A 17,380-nucleotide genomic window follows, 5' to 3' on the forward strand; every position below is an offset into this window, starting at 1 on the left:
ATGTACAAAGACAGGCTGAAAAGATTATGGAGCAGAAGATAATCTTGGTATCAATACATCTCATCAGCAAAATGGAGGGTTATTATTATAATCACTTGGGAATATTTCAAACTATGCATTCCCCATTGACCCTCAGAGTTAAAATAAGAAGATAGGAGTTTTTATTCCTATTACACAGCAATCACTAAAGGAAAATGAGCTTTTTCTGTGTCCCTTCCCTATTCACTGTAGATTAGAGAGATCTTCAAATATCAACACCATCAAACATTTAATAATATTACTACTTTAAGGTTATATGATTCTGGTAGTACAATAATCCTTTGAGGGTAAACAAGACTTCAGTATTCCTACTTGAAAAACACGATAAGAGTAACAAACTGTCTTATATAAGTTCACAAAGATAATCATTGGTAAAACTGAAAGGAAATGTCAGGTCTCATGTACTCTTGCTTTAACACTGAATATGGCACCAACTTCTATCATGTTATAAAAAATCAATTCAATCTTGGGATGGGAGGAGCAATCAAGGGGTGTGTGTGGGTGTGGGTGTGTGTATATATGTATGGGCACGATCCATTTGATCATGTTTGTTATACTTTTCTACATAAATCTCCAAATGACTGAATGAAAAAAAATTCTGCTTTTTACTACATGTTTGACCAATGACCCTAAATTATAAAAGTGTCCAAATGAGGTAGTTTAACTTCACCCCCAGCTTCAGGTTGAAAATTAATGGATTCCCACTAACTACAAGTGCAAACATAGGTTAAAAATGTTCTAATTTATAGCACCCGAACAGGAAAACTAAGCATCCTGTAACCTTGAAATGCTCAAGGGCAAACTTGAGTTTTATTATGAATAGATTTTGGATTCTGAGCTAACAACATGAATCACATAAGAGGTCAGTAAATATTGAAACATACTTAACAGGATTATAAACGGTTTCTCACATTTTTTACAATTTTCTGTACATTCTACTTCAAAGAATATCTTTATTCCAGTCCTTTATTTGTACTAGATGACTTAATCAGAGGAATTCTCTGTAGATTTGTTCTACCTGTTTACTATCACAAGCATTCTTGCCTGTCACAGTTAAACAGAAATTATCTAAGCAGACAATTATCTTATCTCTTAAGAACAAATTTCAGAGGAAATGAACAGGTATTTCATAAGCTGTGGACTTGCTGACATACCTTTTTCCCTAAAGAGGACACACTTAGAATTATATATATATTTTTCTACTTTGACTCCACATGTACATGTTAATATGGAAATATTTTAGATACAGCCAGGATATGATCTTTCTGTAAAAGTGTAGTCTATTATATACTGGAAACTAAAAAAGATGATCACATTGGGAAGTAAAAAATGCAATAAATTTGATAAATAAAAGTAAAGCCAAAGGGGATGGAAGTATGTTCATCAACTGGGAAGTTTTATCATACTTAAATCAGAAAAATATTTGCCTTTTCTAGGAAATTGGTTTAACAACCTTTATCATGCTTCAGTTTGATGACTAGCACCTCTCTAAACATTTTAGATGGATATACTAAAACAAAAGTAGTTTGATAAAGTTTTCAGATACTTTTTTAAAGTGTGAAATACCACTGACAGCAGAAAGCTTTCCTCAAAAAAGGACTTTCGTAAAGGAACATGCTGACATCATTCATATATGTAGGATTGTTTCAGAATTAACAAATTAGAGAGTAAAATTATTTATTTGTGGGCATTTTAATTTGAAATTAGGTTTCTGAATTCCTTTACAAGTGGTGCTTATTACTTCAAGAAATTGGGAACTGCCTACACTGTACTACAGTGATTATACTCCACCTTTGCACTTCTCTGCTATCCATATTAAATGCTCAAGGGACAAAGAGTAACTATATCTGTCAGGAATTCACTAATTATTAACCAAGCCCACAGATTAATGTACAGCCCAGAATTTTAACATATTAGTTTACAGTCCAATATAGTCTTTTCCTATGTAACATAGACCAGAGTATTTGCATCAACTCAACTGTTTCTAAAGACATATTGGAACCTCACTTACATACTTATAAACTTATATAGTTATTTTTGTCTTTTCCTTATATTGTTTTTATTGTTGTTGGGGTTTCTTGTCCAAATGTATGGTGAACTACTTAAGAGCAGCTAACAAGTGCTTTTACTTCTCTATTCCCAGCAACCTATTACATTGTTGAATGAATAAATGAATTCTGGAAGGCCTGAAGCAGGTTGGCATGTAATCACTCAAAAAGTGATGACAATATAGCAGTGAAGAGAAAATGCTGTATAAAATTCGGACTCTCATTTAAGTTTCAGAAAAATTATAATTAATTAATGTAAAGATAAACTTCCCAGTGGTTTCACGATTCCCTTCCAAATGAGATTTTACAGGTAATAGGAACAACTGGGGCACAGATAAACGAAAAGAAGAAAAGTCCACTTCATCAGACCACTCATCTGTAGTATCAAATAGAACAAACATTTAGAACATCTTAAATTATAGGACTTTAAGCTCCAGATTGGTTTGTACATCTTATGTCCAAAACTAGAATTCTAGACAAGTAAGTTTCTTTCATATTTCAAATGGATTTCTTCACTATTTATCTAGCACTGGTTTAAGCATACAGTTTCAAAGCCCCAAACAGCCTATCACATCATAGCTAGTGCAACATTGCACATTATAACTACCTTCCCACCCTACAATCAGAGACACTCAAAAATCACTATCACAGAATATCTCACCTTTCAAAAGTGGTCTTTTTGACTAAAGCTGAGGATTAGTTTTATTTATGATTGGCAAGAATTGACATTAATCTTTCATAAAGTATTCACTAGGCTTTAACTTCTCTCTTATTTTTAAAATATAATAACTAAAAATAACCTAAGGAATCATTTTTCTCTATCCTATTTCAAAGCACTTCATTATCTACAAGGTCCATTTCAGCTTAAACATCAAGCTAGATGCTTCCATCATAGGACTATGATAGAACTAGAAACGCATTTATGGCTCACTGAACTATATCATCTACAACATACAAGACTTAATCTATATTTAAATTATTGACAGTAAAGTGTTTTATTTTTCTTCATGGAGTTTTCAAGCAGACATCAGACTCTCTTCTCCCTAAAAGAAAAGAATAATAAAAATTAAGAAAAGATAAATTTATAAATTAAAATTACAGATTAACTAAAACCTGTAAATTTTCTAGTTGTATGAAACTCATAATACAACCCAATTATACTATTTAGAACAGAGTTATAAAGAATGGAATACTGCTGGGTGCTGGTGGCTCACACCTGTAATCCTAGCTACACAGGAGGTTGAGATCTGAAGATCACTGTTCAAAGCCAGCCTAGGCAGGAAAGTCCATGAGACTCTTATCTCCAATGAACTACCAGAAACCCAGAAGTGGTGCGGTGGCTCAAGTGGTAAAGTGTTCACCTTGAGCTGAAGAGGTCAGAGACAGAACCCAGGCCCAGAGCTCAAGCCCCATGGGGGAAAAAAAGGGAATGGAATACGGTGAAGAGGAGAAAAATCAACTAATTTGTAAATTACAGTTATCTTCACTTTTATAAAAGATAGCTATTTGTTAATTTAATTCATCACTTGAATCAGATTCTAAGTTTATGCCTGAGACTAGGACTCTGTCAAAAAGGATGTTAAAAATCATTTTCTCTTATTATAAATATCAATTATTTCTATCAAGACATAACCTCTCCAAACAAATGATTAATCTCAACAGTAGAGTAAACAATACCTATAGATACTGGCTGGTTTTCTTTTTTTTGAGTGTAGTACTTAGGGCCTCACAATTGCTAGATTGTCCCTCTACTATTTAAGGCATATCTCCAGCCCTGATTTTTGGTGGCTATTTTTTAGATAAGTTCTCTTAAACTTTTCTCCCTGGGTTAGCCTCAAAATTTAGTCTTTCCACTTTCAATCTCCTTGAGTAACTAAGATTACCAATATGAGCCTGAGGCTTCAATCTTTAGCATGATGCATAAAATAAAAGATCTTTTGCTGTTTTAATTCTTTTGCTATAGTAAAAACTCATTCATTCAAGCATCATCAATTCAGAAATCAGAGTCACATGAAGTAAGCTAGCATTAGCCCTTATGTCCCTGAAGGAAAAAAAAGTGTCTGAATTAGTGATGTGAAATAGTGTTTATAACCTACAGCAATGAGTGGAGAGAACAAGATGGAACAAAAGAGCTTCAAATATTTTTCATATGTCTGCAGTGTCATTTAAAGCTTATAGTGTAGCATATTGAAGTTATAGCATATAAATAGTCAACTCTCACTTGATGTTTGGCTGCACCTACCTTGTTTTTACATTTTCTTACAGATCTTTCAGTTGATTGTATGTTTATGACAAGATTGGCTCTTAACCTTGAGCCTTCAAACTCTGTGAAGAATAATCTGTGGGGGGAAAACATACCTGTAGTTCCTTGTGTACTTCGTGCTGAGGACTTCTCAACTGGATACTGCAGAGGTATTACAATGCCTTGATCTGGCTTTTGAAATGCTGAAATGAGGTTTTTTATTTTCCGGAAAAATCTTTTGTGTACCCCAGGTGCTGTCTGGAAAATAAAAGATCAAGCAAATTATTTACTTGCCTCATAATGCTACCAAAAAAGGCCTACAAAATGGGCAAGGGATGCTTATAGAGGTAATATTTGTATAACTTGTTCAAATATTTGGAAATATAAGGAAAAAAGAAAAAAACAACACTCCAGAAGAGCTTACTTTGGTTGGCTGAATTTCCCTGCAAGAGGAGCTAATGGGCTGTCATTTCAGTTCTCCCAGGGGTGGTATTAGTTTGTACAAGCTCTTTCTCATAGGCCTGCCCTTCCTGCCTGCTACCCATCATACATCCTGAACCTCTAAGGGTATACAGGCCATTACCCACAATGAATTCAGCAACAGAGAGATGAAGTTAAACATAGAAAAAAGTCCAGATCCTACAGGTCATTAATAAAAAGTCTGAGGACCCAAACAAATAAAAATAAATAAAAACAACTCACAGCTGCTCCTCCCTGTCATTCTTTTACAATATAAAATACTATGCAGGAAATTTTTTAAATGACTGTGATGGAGCATGCAATGCATGGCTACTCCTGCAGCTCACAATATGTCCTGCTTTACCCTTCGTGTTCATTTTTTTTCTTCCTTGGGAAACGTCCCTGTGCCTCCCCAAATGGCTCTTGCTGTCAGTACTATAGTGACAAGATTTTTCTCTATGACATGGAAATGAAAGACTCTATAAGGTCACCTTTATTTATTTGCTTGTTTGTTTTTAACTAGATCATTATTTGCCAGTAACTATTAAAATGTATTCCTTTCCTGACAGCAATTCTCTTGCAAAGACACTGCCTAGAATCAACAATTTCCCACAAAAGCTTATGAGCCAAGCTTTAGGCAACCATCTCAAACCTGTCATTTTACATAAAATAAAATAGCATCGCTACAAGCAATTGAACAATGACTAGGGATTTCTTAGAAAAAAATTCAGCTATTGCATCTGGAAGATTTTTGCAATAAAAACAATTTGGCTTTTAGCATTTAATGAGAAAACACGATGACTGGCATGTGAACTTCTGTCAATAGACAGTGACGACCCTATCTACAGTAACTCTCAGTCATTGCCTACCTTGGGGTAAGTAGGTTTTTCATTGAGAGCACTACAGACATTCTCTGGGCTCTTAATACACTGACAGTAGAAGTCTCCCACCCAGCTACAGCCGTGTGATCAAGACTCTTCATAAAACTCTCTTGAGACCTCATCCAAAAATAATATGGTCATTCTTATTTTTTTGAGGGGGAGGGGAGAGGATGGTACTGGAGCTTGAATTCAAGGCCTGTATATATACTCAAGCTTTTTTACTCAAGGTTAACACTCTACCACTTGAGCCGCAGCTCCTTGTATGGCTTTTTGGTGATTAACTGAATATTGGAGTCTCACAGACTTTTTTGCCTGGTCTGATTGTGAATGATGATCTCAGTTCTCAACCTCTTGAGTAGCTAGAATGATAGGTATGAGCCACTGGCACCGGGCATATGGTCATTCTCTCCAAGAGAGAATCTCCAAATTTCAAAGATGAGTCACAAGAATAACTCCTTATGTCTTTCTGAGGGCATTTTTTTAATTTTCAAAGCACTTGTCCATCTGTTGCCCCAACTATTATGGTATAGATAGGTAGTGTTGGCTGATTGGACTATTATCATTTGACAGATATGAAAAATGAAAATAATCAACTAGCCTAAGATCACATAAGCAGCCAACAGCAATAGAATTGCCTCTGTATTCATTTCCGATAACAACTAGCAAGAAGGCTCTATTGTAGCTGGAATCACCTACTAAGACTCCTCAAGTTGCAAACATTTTTGTCAGTCATAGGGCTTGAACTCTGGGCCGGGGCACTATTCCTTAGCTTTTCAGTTCAAGGTGAGCACTCTACCCCTTGAACCACAGCACCACTTCCAGTTTTCTGAGTGGTTCATTGGAGATGAGAGTCTCACAGAGTTTCCTGCCCAAGCTGACTTTGAACGGTGATCCTCAGATCTCAGCCTCCTAAATACCTAGGATTACAGGCGTGAGCTACCAACGCCCGGCAAGTTGCAATCATTTTAAGACATATTTTGTTAAACTTCTTTTAAAGCCATTTTCAACCAAAGCATCATTTTTATGGAGACATACATGCAGTTAACACTTGATTACCCATGCTAACAAGAGAAGAATGCTAGCACTCTATGTATAGAACCAATATGAATTTGGGATACAGGATTTCCTTAACAAATGACAGACCAGTCAGTGCTTTTCTACAAAATCAGGAATAGTGATTTTTCAGTAGCTACAGAACTACTGAGCATCAAAAACCTATAGAAACCTAAAATTAAGCCAGGTACCAGTGGTTCAAGCCTGTAATCCTCACACTAAAGAGGCTGAGATCTGGAGGGTGGAAGTTCAAAGCTAGCCCAGGCAGAACAGTTCACTAGACTCCATCTACAAAATAACCAGCAAAAGACAAGGTTGGAAGCATGTTTCTAGTGGTAGAGTCACAACCTAGAAGGCTCTGAGTTTAAATTCCAGTACTACTACCAAAAAAAACCCCTAAAGACATCAAAATCAGCTGATAATTTGTAAATTAATTAATAATAGTTAATCATATGTAGAATTATCTAAATTAACAACTCATCAAAAATTTTAGCTTGAGTCACATGCACTAAGTTCACCCAATAGGCCATAGTTTAACCTAAAAGTCTATCTAAAACTAAAAATACACAATGTTTGTATTTTATATTTAAGTGGATCTAAGATTTAATTTCATCTCACTCTCTAAAACAAATCTCAGATTTTATCCAAGATTTCTAACACAGTCTTTTCACTAGAGAATATAATGCTACTGCCATGGAGGGTTTTGTTTCCTGCAATGGTGGAAAACTAAAACGTTGTTTCAAAAAGCACATTTACCACAAGAATTGTACCACTGAGAACTCCCAACCTATTCCTGAAATCAGTAATTGCTCCAATTTGTATATTTCCCATACTGTCACCACTTAGTTATCCATGGAAACATGTTTTGCATCACAGCTGGTCTTCAATATGCTCTAGAGACATTTTTCCCAGTCAGGTGGTATGAGCTCTGAGAATACACATGAGTTTCATATTCACCTTAGCAAAATATCACTGAGAAGGCAAATTTAGTCAACAGGAAAAATTGCAATATGCATTTCAAAAATTGAACGATTTTTGAATTGTGTTGCACTCACATCAGTCTTTCACTCTCTTCGTGCAAATAACTGGAATATTATTATATAAACAGGGTCAATGGGGTACATTTATATTCAATAAGTGCCTTCTTCTTTAGCATGATCACAAGTATGTAATCATTTGTATATAATGTACTTGAAGTGGAGAAAAGCGACTCTTAAGGTTGTTAAGTCCTACGAACCAAAAATCTTTTCTATTAAGAATATTCTGCCACAACTAAAGAGCACTCTCTAGTGAGGACTATTTCTGGTCAAATCACATATATCATACATAATTCTTGATAAATTAAGTTTAGTTTTGTATTCAATTAATCATATCTGTGGTGCTACAAAGAAATTTAAAAATTAATAAGGATAGTTTTTTTATTAGAAATGGAACTGCTTTTTCATTAATTCTTATTATAATGTTAATTATTTTGATGTAAAGTGAGAATGCATAGTGGTACATATCTGTAATTGCAGCACTTAGGAGGCTGAAGTAAAATGATTTTTATTTGAAGCTAGTCTGAGTTATCCAATAAATTTCAGGATAACTTAGCACACTTCGATTTTTTGTCTCAAAATCAAAGTTAAGGTAATACGCTTGAAAATAAGTCCCACCTTAGTAGTTCTAAATATGTACAATCTCAATTTTGTACTTTTCAGATTATTGATGTATTTTAAAGCTTAGAGTTACTTTAAATTTTTGAGTTTAGACATGAGTGTTTAAAAGCATACATTAAGTTACTAATAGAGGTTGATACTAACATTTACCACAAGCTAATAATGAAGTATTTTCATTATAAAAGATCTACTTTTAAACAGTTAGAAAGCAGAGAAAGCACTTGAGGTTGAAAATTTCAGTTGTAGAGACTTCAATGATTAGTAAAGTATGATATAGCATATGACCCTGGTCCACGGGATTAGATTTCACTCCTCAGGCTCTTCTTGGAATGGTACAGTGATTTTCAAAAGTTTTCAAAACCTCAAGAATTCTTTGTTCTAAAGAAACCTTAGAGTCCTGGTTTATAAGCAAAGTAAAAGAAACTTGTTCAGATGGAAGCCACTTACCTCCTCCTCTCCTGCAACCCTACAGGCAATCCAAGGTAGAAAAGCATCAAGAGTTAGCAAACAATAGCTTCAAAACACTACATCTCCATTTCTCTATTCGAAATATCCAAAACATTTCCAACATAACTCCATTGGGGTTCCTGACTCCTCACACAGCAGCAATTACTTGAGAAATTCCCAATTACTTGAGAAAACCTCCCTTTTTCAAATTCTTGTAAGTAACTTAGCAGTGAGCTGACTTTATGCAATCACACTGCTCAGTTGTTTTCAGGAATGTGCGTTTTTGTGCCAGGCCCTGTAGCTAAGAGTTTCTTTCCATGCATTATCTCATTTACTCCCCTCTAAGTCCTGTGAGTAAAGGACTGTTTTTAGCTTCATTTTGCAAGTGAAGAAATTAGATCACCAAAAAGTAACCTGCAATTCTCAGTGTATATTTAGGGAAAATGGAATCAGGTAACTTGAGGGGTTGGGTGGGTTTAGGATAGATAATGTGGTAGAGAATGTTGGCAGGGGTGATACTGATCAAGATGGTCTGTACTGATTTTCCAAAAGACTAAAATAACATATAGAATAATTAAATGACCTCTGCAAATGTACTGGGATTAGGGATATCTTTCTCTTCAGTTGCTGAAATGTTCATAGTTTATTTTATTGTTTAAAATTTAAAGAAAGCATGCTTGTATCACACTGGCCTCTCTTTCTTCTTACACAAAAGCTTTTGTTTGAAAATTGTCTTTCTTTGAAAGTTAATTTACTTGCCCCATACAAATATTAACTCCTTACCCTCTGATCAATAGTAGGTTGTATAATTCCTTTCAATAATATTGTTTGATTAAAAAAAACTTACATTAGAAAAGAAGATGCATTGTACTCAAATGAAAATGTAGCACTGAAACATTGTTTTGTTTTGTTTTTTTGAAATATTGTTATACAACTACTTAAAGATAATTTTTTAAACTAAATCCAAGTAAATGTTTTAAAAAGTAGCCTGCCCTAAATTATAGATGTGTTGAGGAAGAGGAGGGCAGCAGAGTTGGAAACTTGAAATTGACAACAACGAATTTCACATTTCATCTCCTCAAAGATATTATAGACTCTTACAAATAAGAATCCTATTTTTAAGATACAATAACACCAATACTCATAACAGTATCATTCAGTAATTAAGTCTGATTTAATGATTTTACCTGCTTTTTTTACACTTTCCTATAGGAGCTAAAAATTGGAAACAATCCTTCAACTTGTTTATCTTTCCCCAGATTCATAACACTCTAATAATACTGGCTGGCTACAACTGGAACCAAAATTCCCTAAAGGCTTCTTAATGATCCATGAACAATTTTGGAAAGGAACTGTATGGATTTAAATATAGTGGATATTTTGTTAGTGTGTGATATGATTTTTTCTTTTATGAAACCTATCTAAATTTCAAACACTTCCCTGATATCCACAGAAACAAATATAAACAAAATAGCTGTACCTCAGCACTCCAAGATCCAGTTTCTGTCTGGGACACTCTATATGTATAAATATAACCTTGATACCTGTGAAAAAAATAAATTTTTATTACTGAAAAATTCCAAAATAGTGTAGTAGGTACTCAAACTCTGAGCTTTAACTTTGAGCTTACTAGTCTATATAAATGTTACAAACACTAGGATGCACATAGTTCTACAGCATTCACAGAAAACAAAGTCAGTGACTTTAATTTGCTTGCACATTATAACACCCTAATCACAGCTTCAACTAAATCTTCTTTATCTTTTCAGCTTTCTAAATGTGGCAATTAGCACTCCCAAGGATTTGTCTAGCTGACAGACTAAAGACAAAGAAACTTAGACTTGTTATGATTAACAATAATCAAGAATTATTAAATAGTTTTAACAAACCAAATTCTTATTTTTAAGTACATATAACAACTTAGGTTTTTCATTTGTTTTTTTTTTTTTTTTGTAGGTCGTGGGGCTTGAACTCAGGGCTTGGGAGCTATCCCTGAGCTCTCTTCCTCAAGACTAACACTGTAAACACTGAGCCACAGCACCACTTCCAGTTTCCTGGTTGTTAATTGGAGATGAGTTCTCACAGACTTTCCTGTCTGGGCTGGCTTTGAACCATAATCCTCAGTTCTCAGCCTCCTGAGTAGCTATGATCACAGGCATGAGCCACCAGCACCTGGTTCATATAGCATCGTAGGGCAAAAATATTTCACTGGTATAGCACTTACCATTCCCCCTTCAATTGATAGTAATATGGATAATATTAATCATAAAAATCAGTATTATTATAACATAATATATAATACTACAAAACTATTCTTGTCACATTATCATTAGAATGTGTAGTAATAGAGTAATACTATATGAGTTTATAATATATTATAATGCAGTAGTAATAGTAACTTGAATTTAAAAGGAGTGTTGTTCCATGTGATATTATCCAGTCACAAAAAGAATGAAATTCTGCTATTTTCAGCAATGTGGATGAGACTACAAAACTTTTTTTTTTGGTCGGACATGGGGGCTGAACTCTGGGCCCAGGCACTGTCCCTCAACTCTTTAGCTCAAGGCTAGTGCTCTACCACTGGAGCCACAGCTCCACTTCTGGCTTTTTTCTGCTTATGTGGTGCTGAGGAATTAAACCCAGGACCTCATGTATGCAAGGCAAGCACTCTACCACTGAGCCAACTTCCCAGCCTGAGACAACAAAACTTTGTAAATGAAGTGTGAGAGACTCAGAAAGACAAAAACTACACATTCTCACTTACACATAGAAGCTAAGAAATTGACCTCAAGAAGGCATAAAGGAAAATAGTGGTTACCAAGGACTAGAGAGTGTTGTAGGTGGGGGTAGGGGGAGAGGATGGTTAATTGTTACAGGGCATGGATGGAAGGGAGGATTAAATCCTAATGTCCTATAGCACAGTAGGGTAACTATCACTGACAGAAATTGTATTGTGTATTTCAAAGAAACTATTGGGCAAGGTTCAAAATGTTCTCAACACAAAGAAATGATAAATGTCTGAGGTGATGAACATGCCCACTACCCTGATCTAATTATCACACATTGCAGATGTATTTAAATAGTGCATTGCTTTCCAGAAATAAAGACAATTATATATATTGGTTAAAAATAAAAAATTTTAATAATAGCATATTGATAATGTTCTTGAAAGCAGTTGTTTAGAGAAAGAATAGGCATTCTCATCATTACTCAGTTTATATGTATGTTGCCTATATGTATAATTGATTTCTATTATATCCTGGGAGTTTTATATGCTATGATTGTCTGCCGTGCTGCCATACTATTGTCTGGGTCACTTAAACAACAGAAAGTTATTTCTTATAGTTCTAGAGGCTGGAAGTTCAAAATCAGGGAATCAGTAGCACTGGTTTCATTCTGAAGCCTCTTCTCTTGGCTTGTAGATAACCTGGCCTCTTCATTATTCATGTGTTCTTGTCTTCTTATACAGTCACCAATCCAACCATCAGAGATTATCTGTAAGAACTCTAGAGGGTTTAATTGCCTCCTAAAGATCCTATCTCCAAATACAAATACAATAGGGCAAGAATTTAAACATAGGAATTTTGAGAGAACACAATTTAGTCCATTGTACATGCATTAACACCTTTGAGCCCTTCAGAATCCTTTGAGCTTTATATTGTGGAATTTATTCTATAGCTAAAGAAACAGACTTTGAGAAGTAACCAAAGCCAGACCAAAGGTCAACCAGCAAAAATGTGATTGTAACACTCCAGCTCCTGAGCTACACACTGAAATTTACATTGATTTATTATATTTAAGGATACATGGTAATCCTAATTTTCCTAATAAATTTCTAAAACATTTTATTAATGAAATTTATTTATTTTATTTTATTTTATTTATTTTCTCTCTAATAAGGTAATATGATATTTTGATATGAGTATGAATTGTGTAGTGTTTAGACCAGATTAAATAAGACTATCTCCTAAATGTCATTTCCTGTGGTAGAATCTTTCAAACTTCTAGCTCTATAAAATCTGTGATACATTATTGCTATCTACTACCCAACTGTGAAGTCGGACACCAGAATGTCTTGCTCTTATTGAAGCACAGATAAATATCTAATAAGCAGCCTCTCCTCCTCTTCCCTATCTCATTCCTACACTCCTTGGCCTCTGGTAACCCCACAAATGATGAATTTTCATAATCTTTACAACTGAATATTTTGCCATGGTGTGTGTGTGTGTGTGTGTGTGTGTGTGTGTGTGTGTGTGTGTGTGTGAGACATTTGCTTTGTCTATTCATCAGTTGATGGATACTTAGGTTGTTTCCATCTTGGCTATGATGAATAGCACTGAAATGAACCTGAGAATCCAAATGTCTCTTCAACACATTGATTTTATTTTTTTTAGATAAAAAATACTAGTGGGATTGCTGGAAAATATGGTCATTCTGCATTTTTGAGAAGTTACATTTTCACCAATGGTATGTGGTGTGCAAGGGTTCCCTTTACTCTGCATATTTACCAGCACTTTTAATTTTTTGTACTTTTGATTACACTTATTCTTACTAGAGTAAGGTAATAGCTTATATGGTTTTAACTTGCATTTCCTTGATGATTAGTAAAATAACTATTTTTTTCACCATTTACTTAACCTCTTCTTACAAAAGTAAATTTTACAGTAACTTATTTCAAATTTTTAAATTGCATATAAATCACTGTGGTTTTATATTTAATGCATTTTGCAGTTGCTGTTCTTGAACATAAGTTTGGACCAATAGATATCTATGGTTAGGACACATGCCAAACTCTGTTTAAAATCAATGTGTTTAAGCTTAAAAAAAAACAAAGATGATGCTAAAGAATTCAAAAGGGCATGCATGCTTAAGACATTGGCCTTATTTGCACTTACGTTCCTTTAGAATTAAGTCTTTAAATATGTGAATTAAATTACTATACATTCAATCCATTTACATTGGTGTTTATTACATAAAGAACTAAAAACTTTAAGTACTGTAATCAGGTACATTTGATTGGTAACAATGAAAAAAGGTCAATTTAACTGCTGACATGAGGACTAGAAATGTTTCATTTTGTTACAAACATGTGTCAGGCTATTTAGATTGTATGTAAAATACCTTGCTATGGGCCTGCATATAAAATGATGAATAAATATATCACATGATACTGTTAAAATTTTGATTTTGAAGCAACTGAAATCTACTTGATTTATGTTACTCTACAGGGAACAAGGCAAAAGATTTGATTTTCATGTTTCACCATGGGAACTTCAAACAGGCTTAAAGAGGCTTTCTTAAAACCACATAACAAAATAGAGATGGACACATTAAAACAGCACAGGTTCTTAGTTCCATTTTCCCTAGGAGAAATGACTAATGGAAATAATTCAGTAGCATTAAGGGTGATGATGTAGAAATCCATTAGTTAAAACCTTAGTGATGACAGAAGCAAAATGTAAGTCATCTCCCACATTCTAAAGCAATGGTCTCTACAAAACATCCAATGAATCTCTCCTTACCATCATTCTTTCTGACTTAGTCAAAATAAATGAGACTGTTTTGATAATTGTTTCCTAACGAATCTGATCTTATCTTAGTTTCAGTTAGGCAGCAGGAACTTGGCTACCACTTCAAAAGTTCTTACCTCCTTCAGTCTCTGAACAACCTGGTATCAATGACATATAAAATTTCTCATGATCAATGTATGTAATGTTAACAAATTTCCCCCAGTAGCAACCCCTTCAATTTCTCAAAAAAATATTTTCCTCAGTCAAATAAGTGAGCAGTTTTAAGTAGCCAAAGTAAATGAACGCCAACCACCTCGGGTTACAAATGGTCATGGATGCAAAAGATCTAAAATGTCACAATTTGAATTGTATTCCTAGGGTATCAACATTGCCATTACAGAGGAGCTTGTGAGAATTGTAAGATCTCAGGTCCCACCTCAGATCTATTGAATCAGAATGGCATTTTAAGGAGATTTTCAGGTGGCTTGTATAAACATGTAAATTACTAAAAGAACTGATTAAAATGCAAAGACAGAGTTCCAAACTCACTGGGAATATTGATGGCAATATCTCTGACACCAAGCTGGCTTATTTCAGCCACCAAAGGCATTTCTGTGCAACCTCCCCAGTAGTCTCTCAGGCTATGGCTTGAAAATGCAATTTTAGAATTAAAGCCCCTTTGTACAACTACTTAAAGATAAATTTTTAAAAAAGGATAGCAAAGAAATGCAACTTCATTTCAATATAAGCTAGATTTCCAATTTATACTGAAATAACTTCAATTGTTTCAGCCTTTACAGAAGAGTTCCTAAATCATTTCTCCTCCCAACAAATGTTTCATTTTATTTTCATAAATTATGAAACATTAATTTCATATTATAAAAATAACCAAAAAATCGAATATCCTTTTTCAAACTACACATACCCTCTGTCTATAGAAAAATTACTATTGTAAGAAATAAAATATTATACTTTGAACAAATAGTCTTGCTTATCTTCATACACTCTGAGGAAACATGTCAAAGGGAAAAAGGAATTTCACATCAATTTTCATAGTAGTTTTACTCTAATGGTGAAAAAACAAAATTACCTAAGTATGCCAAAATAAAGAATGATTACTCAAAGTAAGGGAATCATTTTTATATATGACCCCAAATGCATAAATGACAAAAGTTAAAATAGGTAAGTGGGATTACATCAATACCAAAAGCTTTACAGGCAGGGAAATACAGTTATTAGACTACCTACTGAATGACAGATAACATTTGCAAATCGCATATCTGGTAAAGGATACATGTCCAAGATATAAAAGGAACTCATAAAACTCACTAGGAAGAAAATAACCCAAGTAAAAACCCAAGAAAAGCCAGTTTCTCATGCCTATAATACTAGGTACTCAAGAGGCTGAGATCTGAGGATCATGGGAAGTTCAATGCCAGCCTGGGCAGGAAACTCCATGAGACTCATCTCCAATTAACCACCAAAAAGCCAGAAGTGTGGGTCAAGTGGTAGACCACCAGCCTTAAACATAAAAAGCTCAGTGACAGTGCCCAGGACCTGAGCTCACAACCAAGCACTAGTACAAAAAAATAGACTCCCAAACTTATAAAGGGTAGAGTTTGTGACTCAAGCGATGACCTGTCCAATAAATGTAAAGCCCTGAGTTCAATCCCATAACACCACTTCCATCACCAATCACATCTTTAAAGGCCTATCCCCTAATATAGTCACTTTGGGGGTTAGGAATCCAAAATATTTTTTTTTCTGGTACCAACTTTCTTGCCTGGACTGGCTTCAAACTGGGATCCTCAGATCTCAGCCTCCTGAGTAGCTAGGATTATAGGTATGAACCACTGGCACCTGGCCAAAAGCATTTTTTTTTTGGTCAGGAGTAGGGCCTGAACTCTAGGCCTGGGCGCTGTCCCTCAGCTATTCAGCTCAAAGATAGTGCTCTACTACGTGAGCCACAGCACCACTTCTGGCTTTTTCTGCTTATGTGGTGCTGAGGAATGGAACACAATGCCTCATGCATGCAAGGCAAGCACTCTACCACTGAGCCACCTTCCCAGTCCCCAAAAGCATTTTTAAAGAAGAAAGAAAACTGCAATTTGGAGCTTTACAAATCACAGATCAGAAAAAAAAATATGATCTAAAATATACTTGGAACTCAAAAATTAAACCCCCTAAAACAAATCCTCAAAGACACAACTGCCTGATAAATAAGTGGCTAATGACTTAAAGAGACAATTCTCTGAAGAGGAAATCAGAATGGCCAATAGACACATGAAGAAATGTTCAACCTCCCTAGCCATAAAAGAAATGCAAATCAAAACAACATCGAGATACCACCTCACTCCAGTTAGAATGGCTATAATCAAGAACTCTAATAACAACAGATGCTGGAGGGGATGTGGCCAAAAGGGAACCCTATGCATTGTTGGTGGGAGTGTAAACTTGTTCAACCACTTTGGAAAGTAGTATGGAGGTTCCTCAAAAAACTCCACATAGAGCTCGCCTATGACCCAGCAATCCCACTTTTGGGCATTTACCCAAATGATCACAAACAAGACCACACTAAAACTACCAGCACAACTATGTTTATCTCAGCATTATTTACCATAGCTAAGATATGGAACCAACCCAGATGCCCCTCAGTAGATGAATGGATCAAGAAAATATGATATATATATATATATGTATGTATATGTATGAATTCTATGCCTCCATCAAAAAGAATGACATCACCCCATTTGTTAGGAAATGGAAAGACTTGGGAAAAAAAATAACATTAAGTGAAGTAAGCCAGGCCCAAAGAAACATAGGTCCCATGGTTTCCCTTATTTGCAATAACTAGTATATGTCTGGGACAAGCAGAAAAGGTCAGATAAGATGATGTTAAGCCCCAAGATAGGGACACGGTTTTTTTCTTTCTTGTTATTGTTTCTAATGTATTTATAAGGTATCATGTGATTTTTTTATTTTTATTTTTTTGTGAACATACTGTACAGAGGGGTTACAATTACATGGGCAGGATAATGCGTAC

At 34.8% G+C, this 17,380-nt stretch overlaps 1 protein-coding gene across 1 annotated transcript in view; it reads right to left on the reverse strand.

Moving 5' to 3' along the window:
* Positions 1 to 816: 816 nt before the first annotated feature.
* Sh2d1a (SH2 domain containing 1A) overlaps positions 817 to 17,380 on the reverse strand; it is a 25,969-nt gene continuing 9,405 nt past the window's right edge. The window contains exons 2-4 of the mRNA XM_013018158.1: positions 10,308 to 10,371; positions 4,446 to 4,587; positions 817 to 3,130 (exon numbers count right to left, since the gene is read on the reverse strand). Coding sequence (XP_012873612.1) covers positions 3,093 to 3,130; positions 4,446 to 4,587; positions 10,308 to 10,371 — 244 coding nt within the window. The 3' untranslated portion in view covers positions 817 to 3,092. The remainder of the gene's footprint in view (positions 3,131 to 4,445; positions 4,588 to 10,307; positions 10,372 to 17,380) is intronic.

This window comes from Dipodomys ordii, unplaced genomic scaffold (assembly GCF_000151885.1).
Source record: "Dipodomys ordii isolate 6190 unplaced genomic scaffold, Dord_2.0 Scaffold38, whole genome shotgun sequence".
Taxonomy (NCBI): domain Eukaryota; kingdom Metazoa; phylum Chordata; class Mammalia; order Rodentia; family Heteromyidae; genus Dipodomys; species Dipodomys ordii.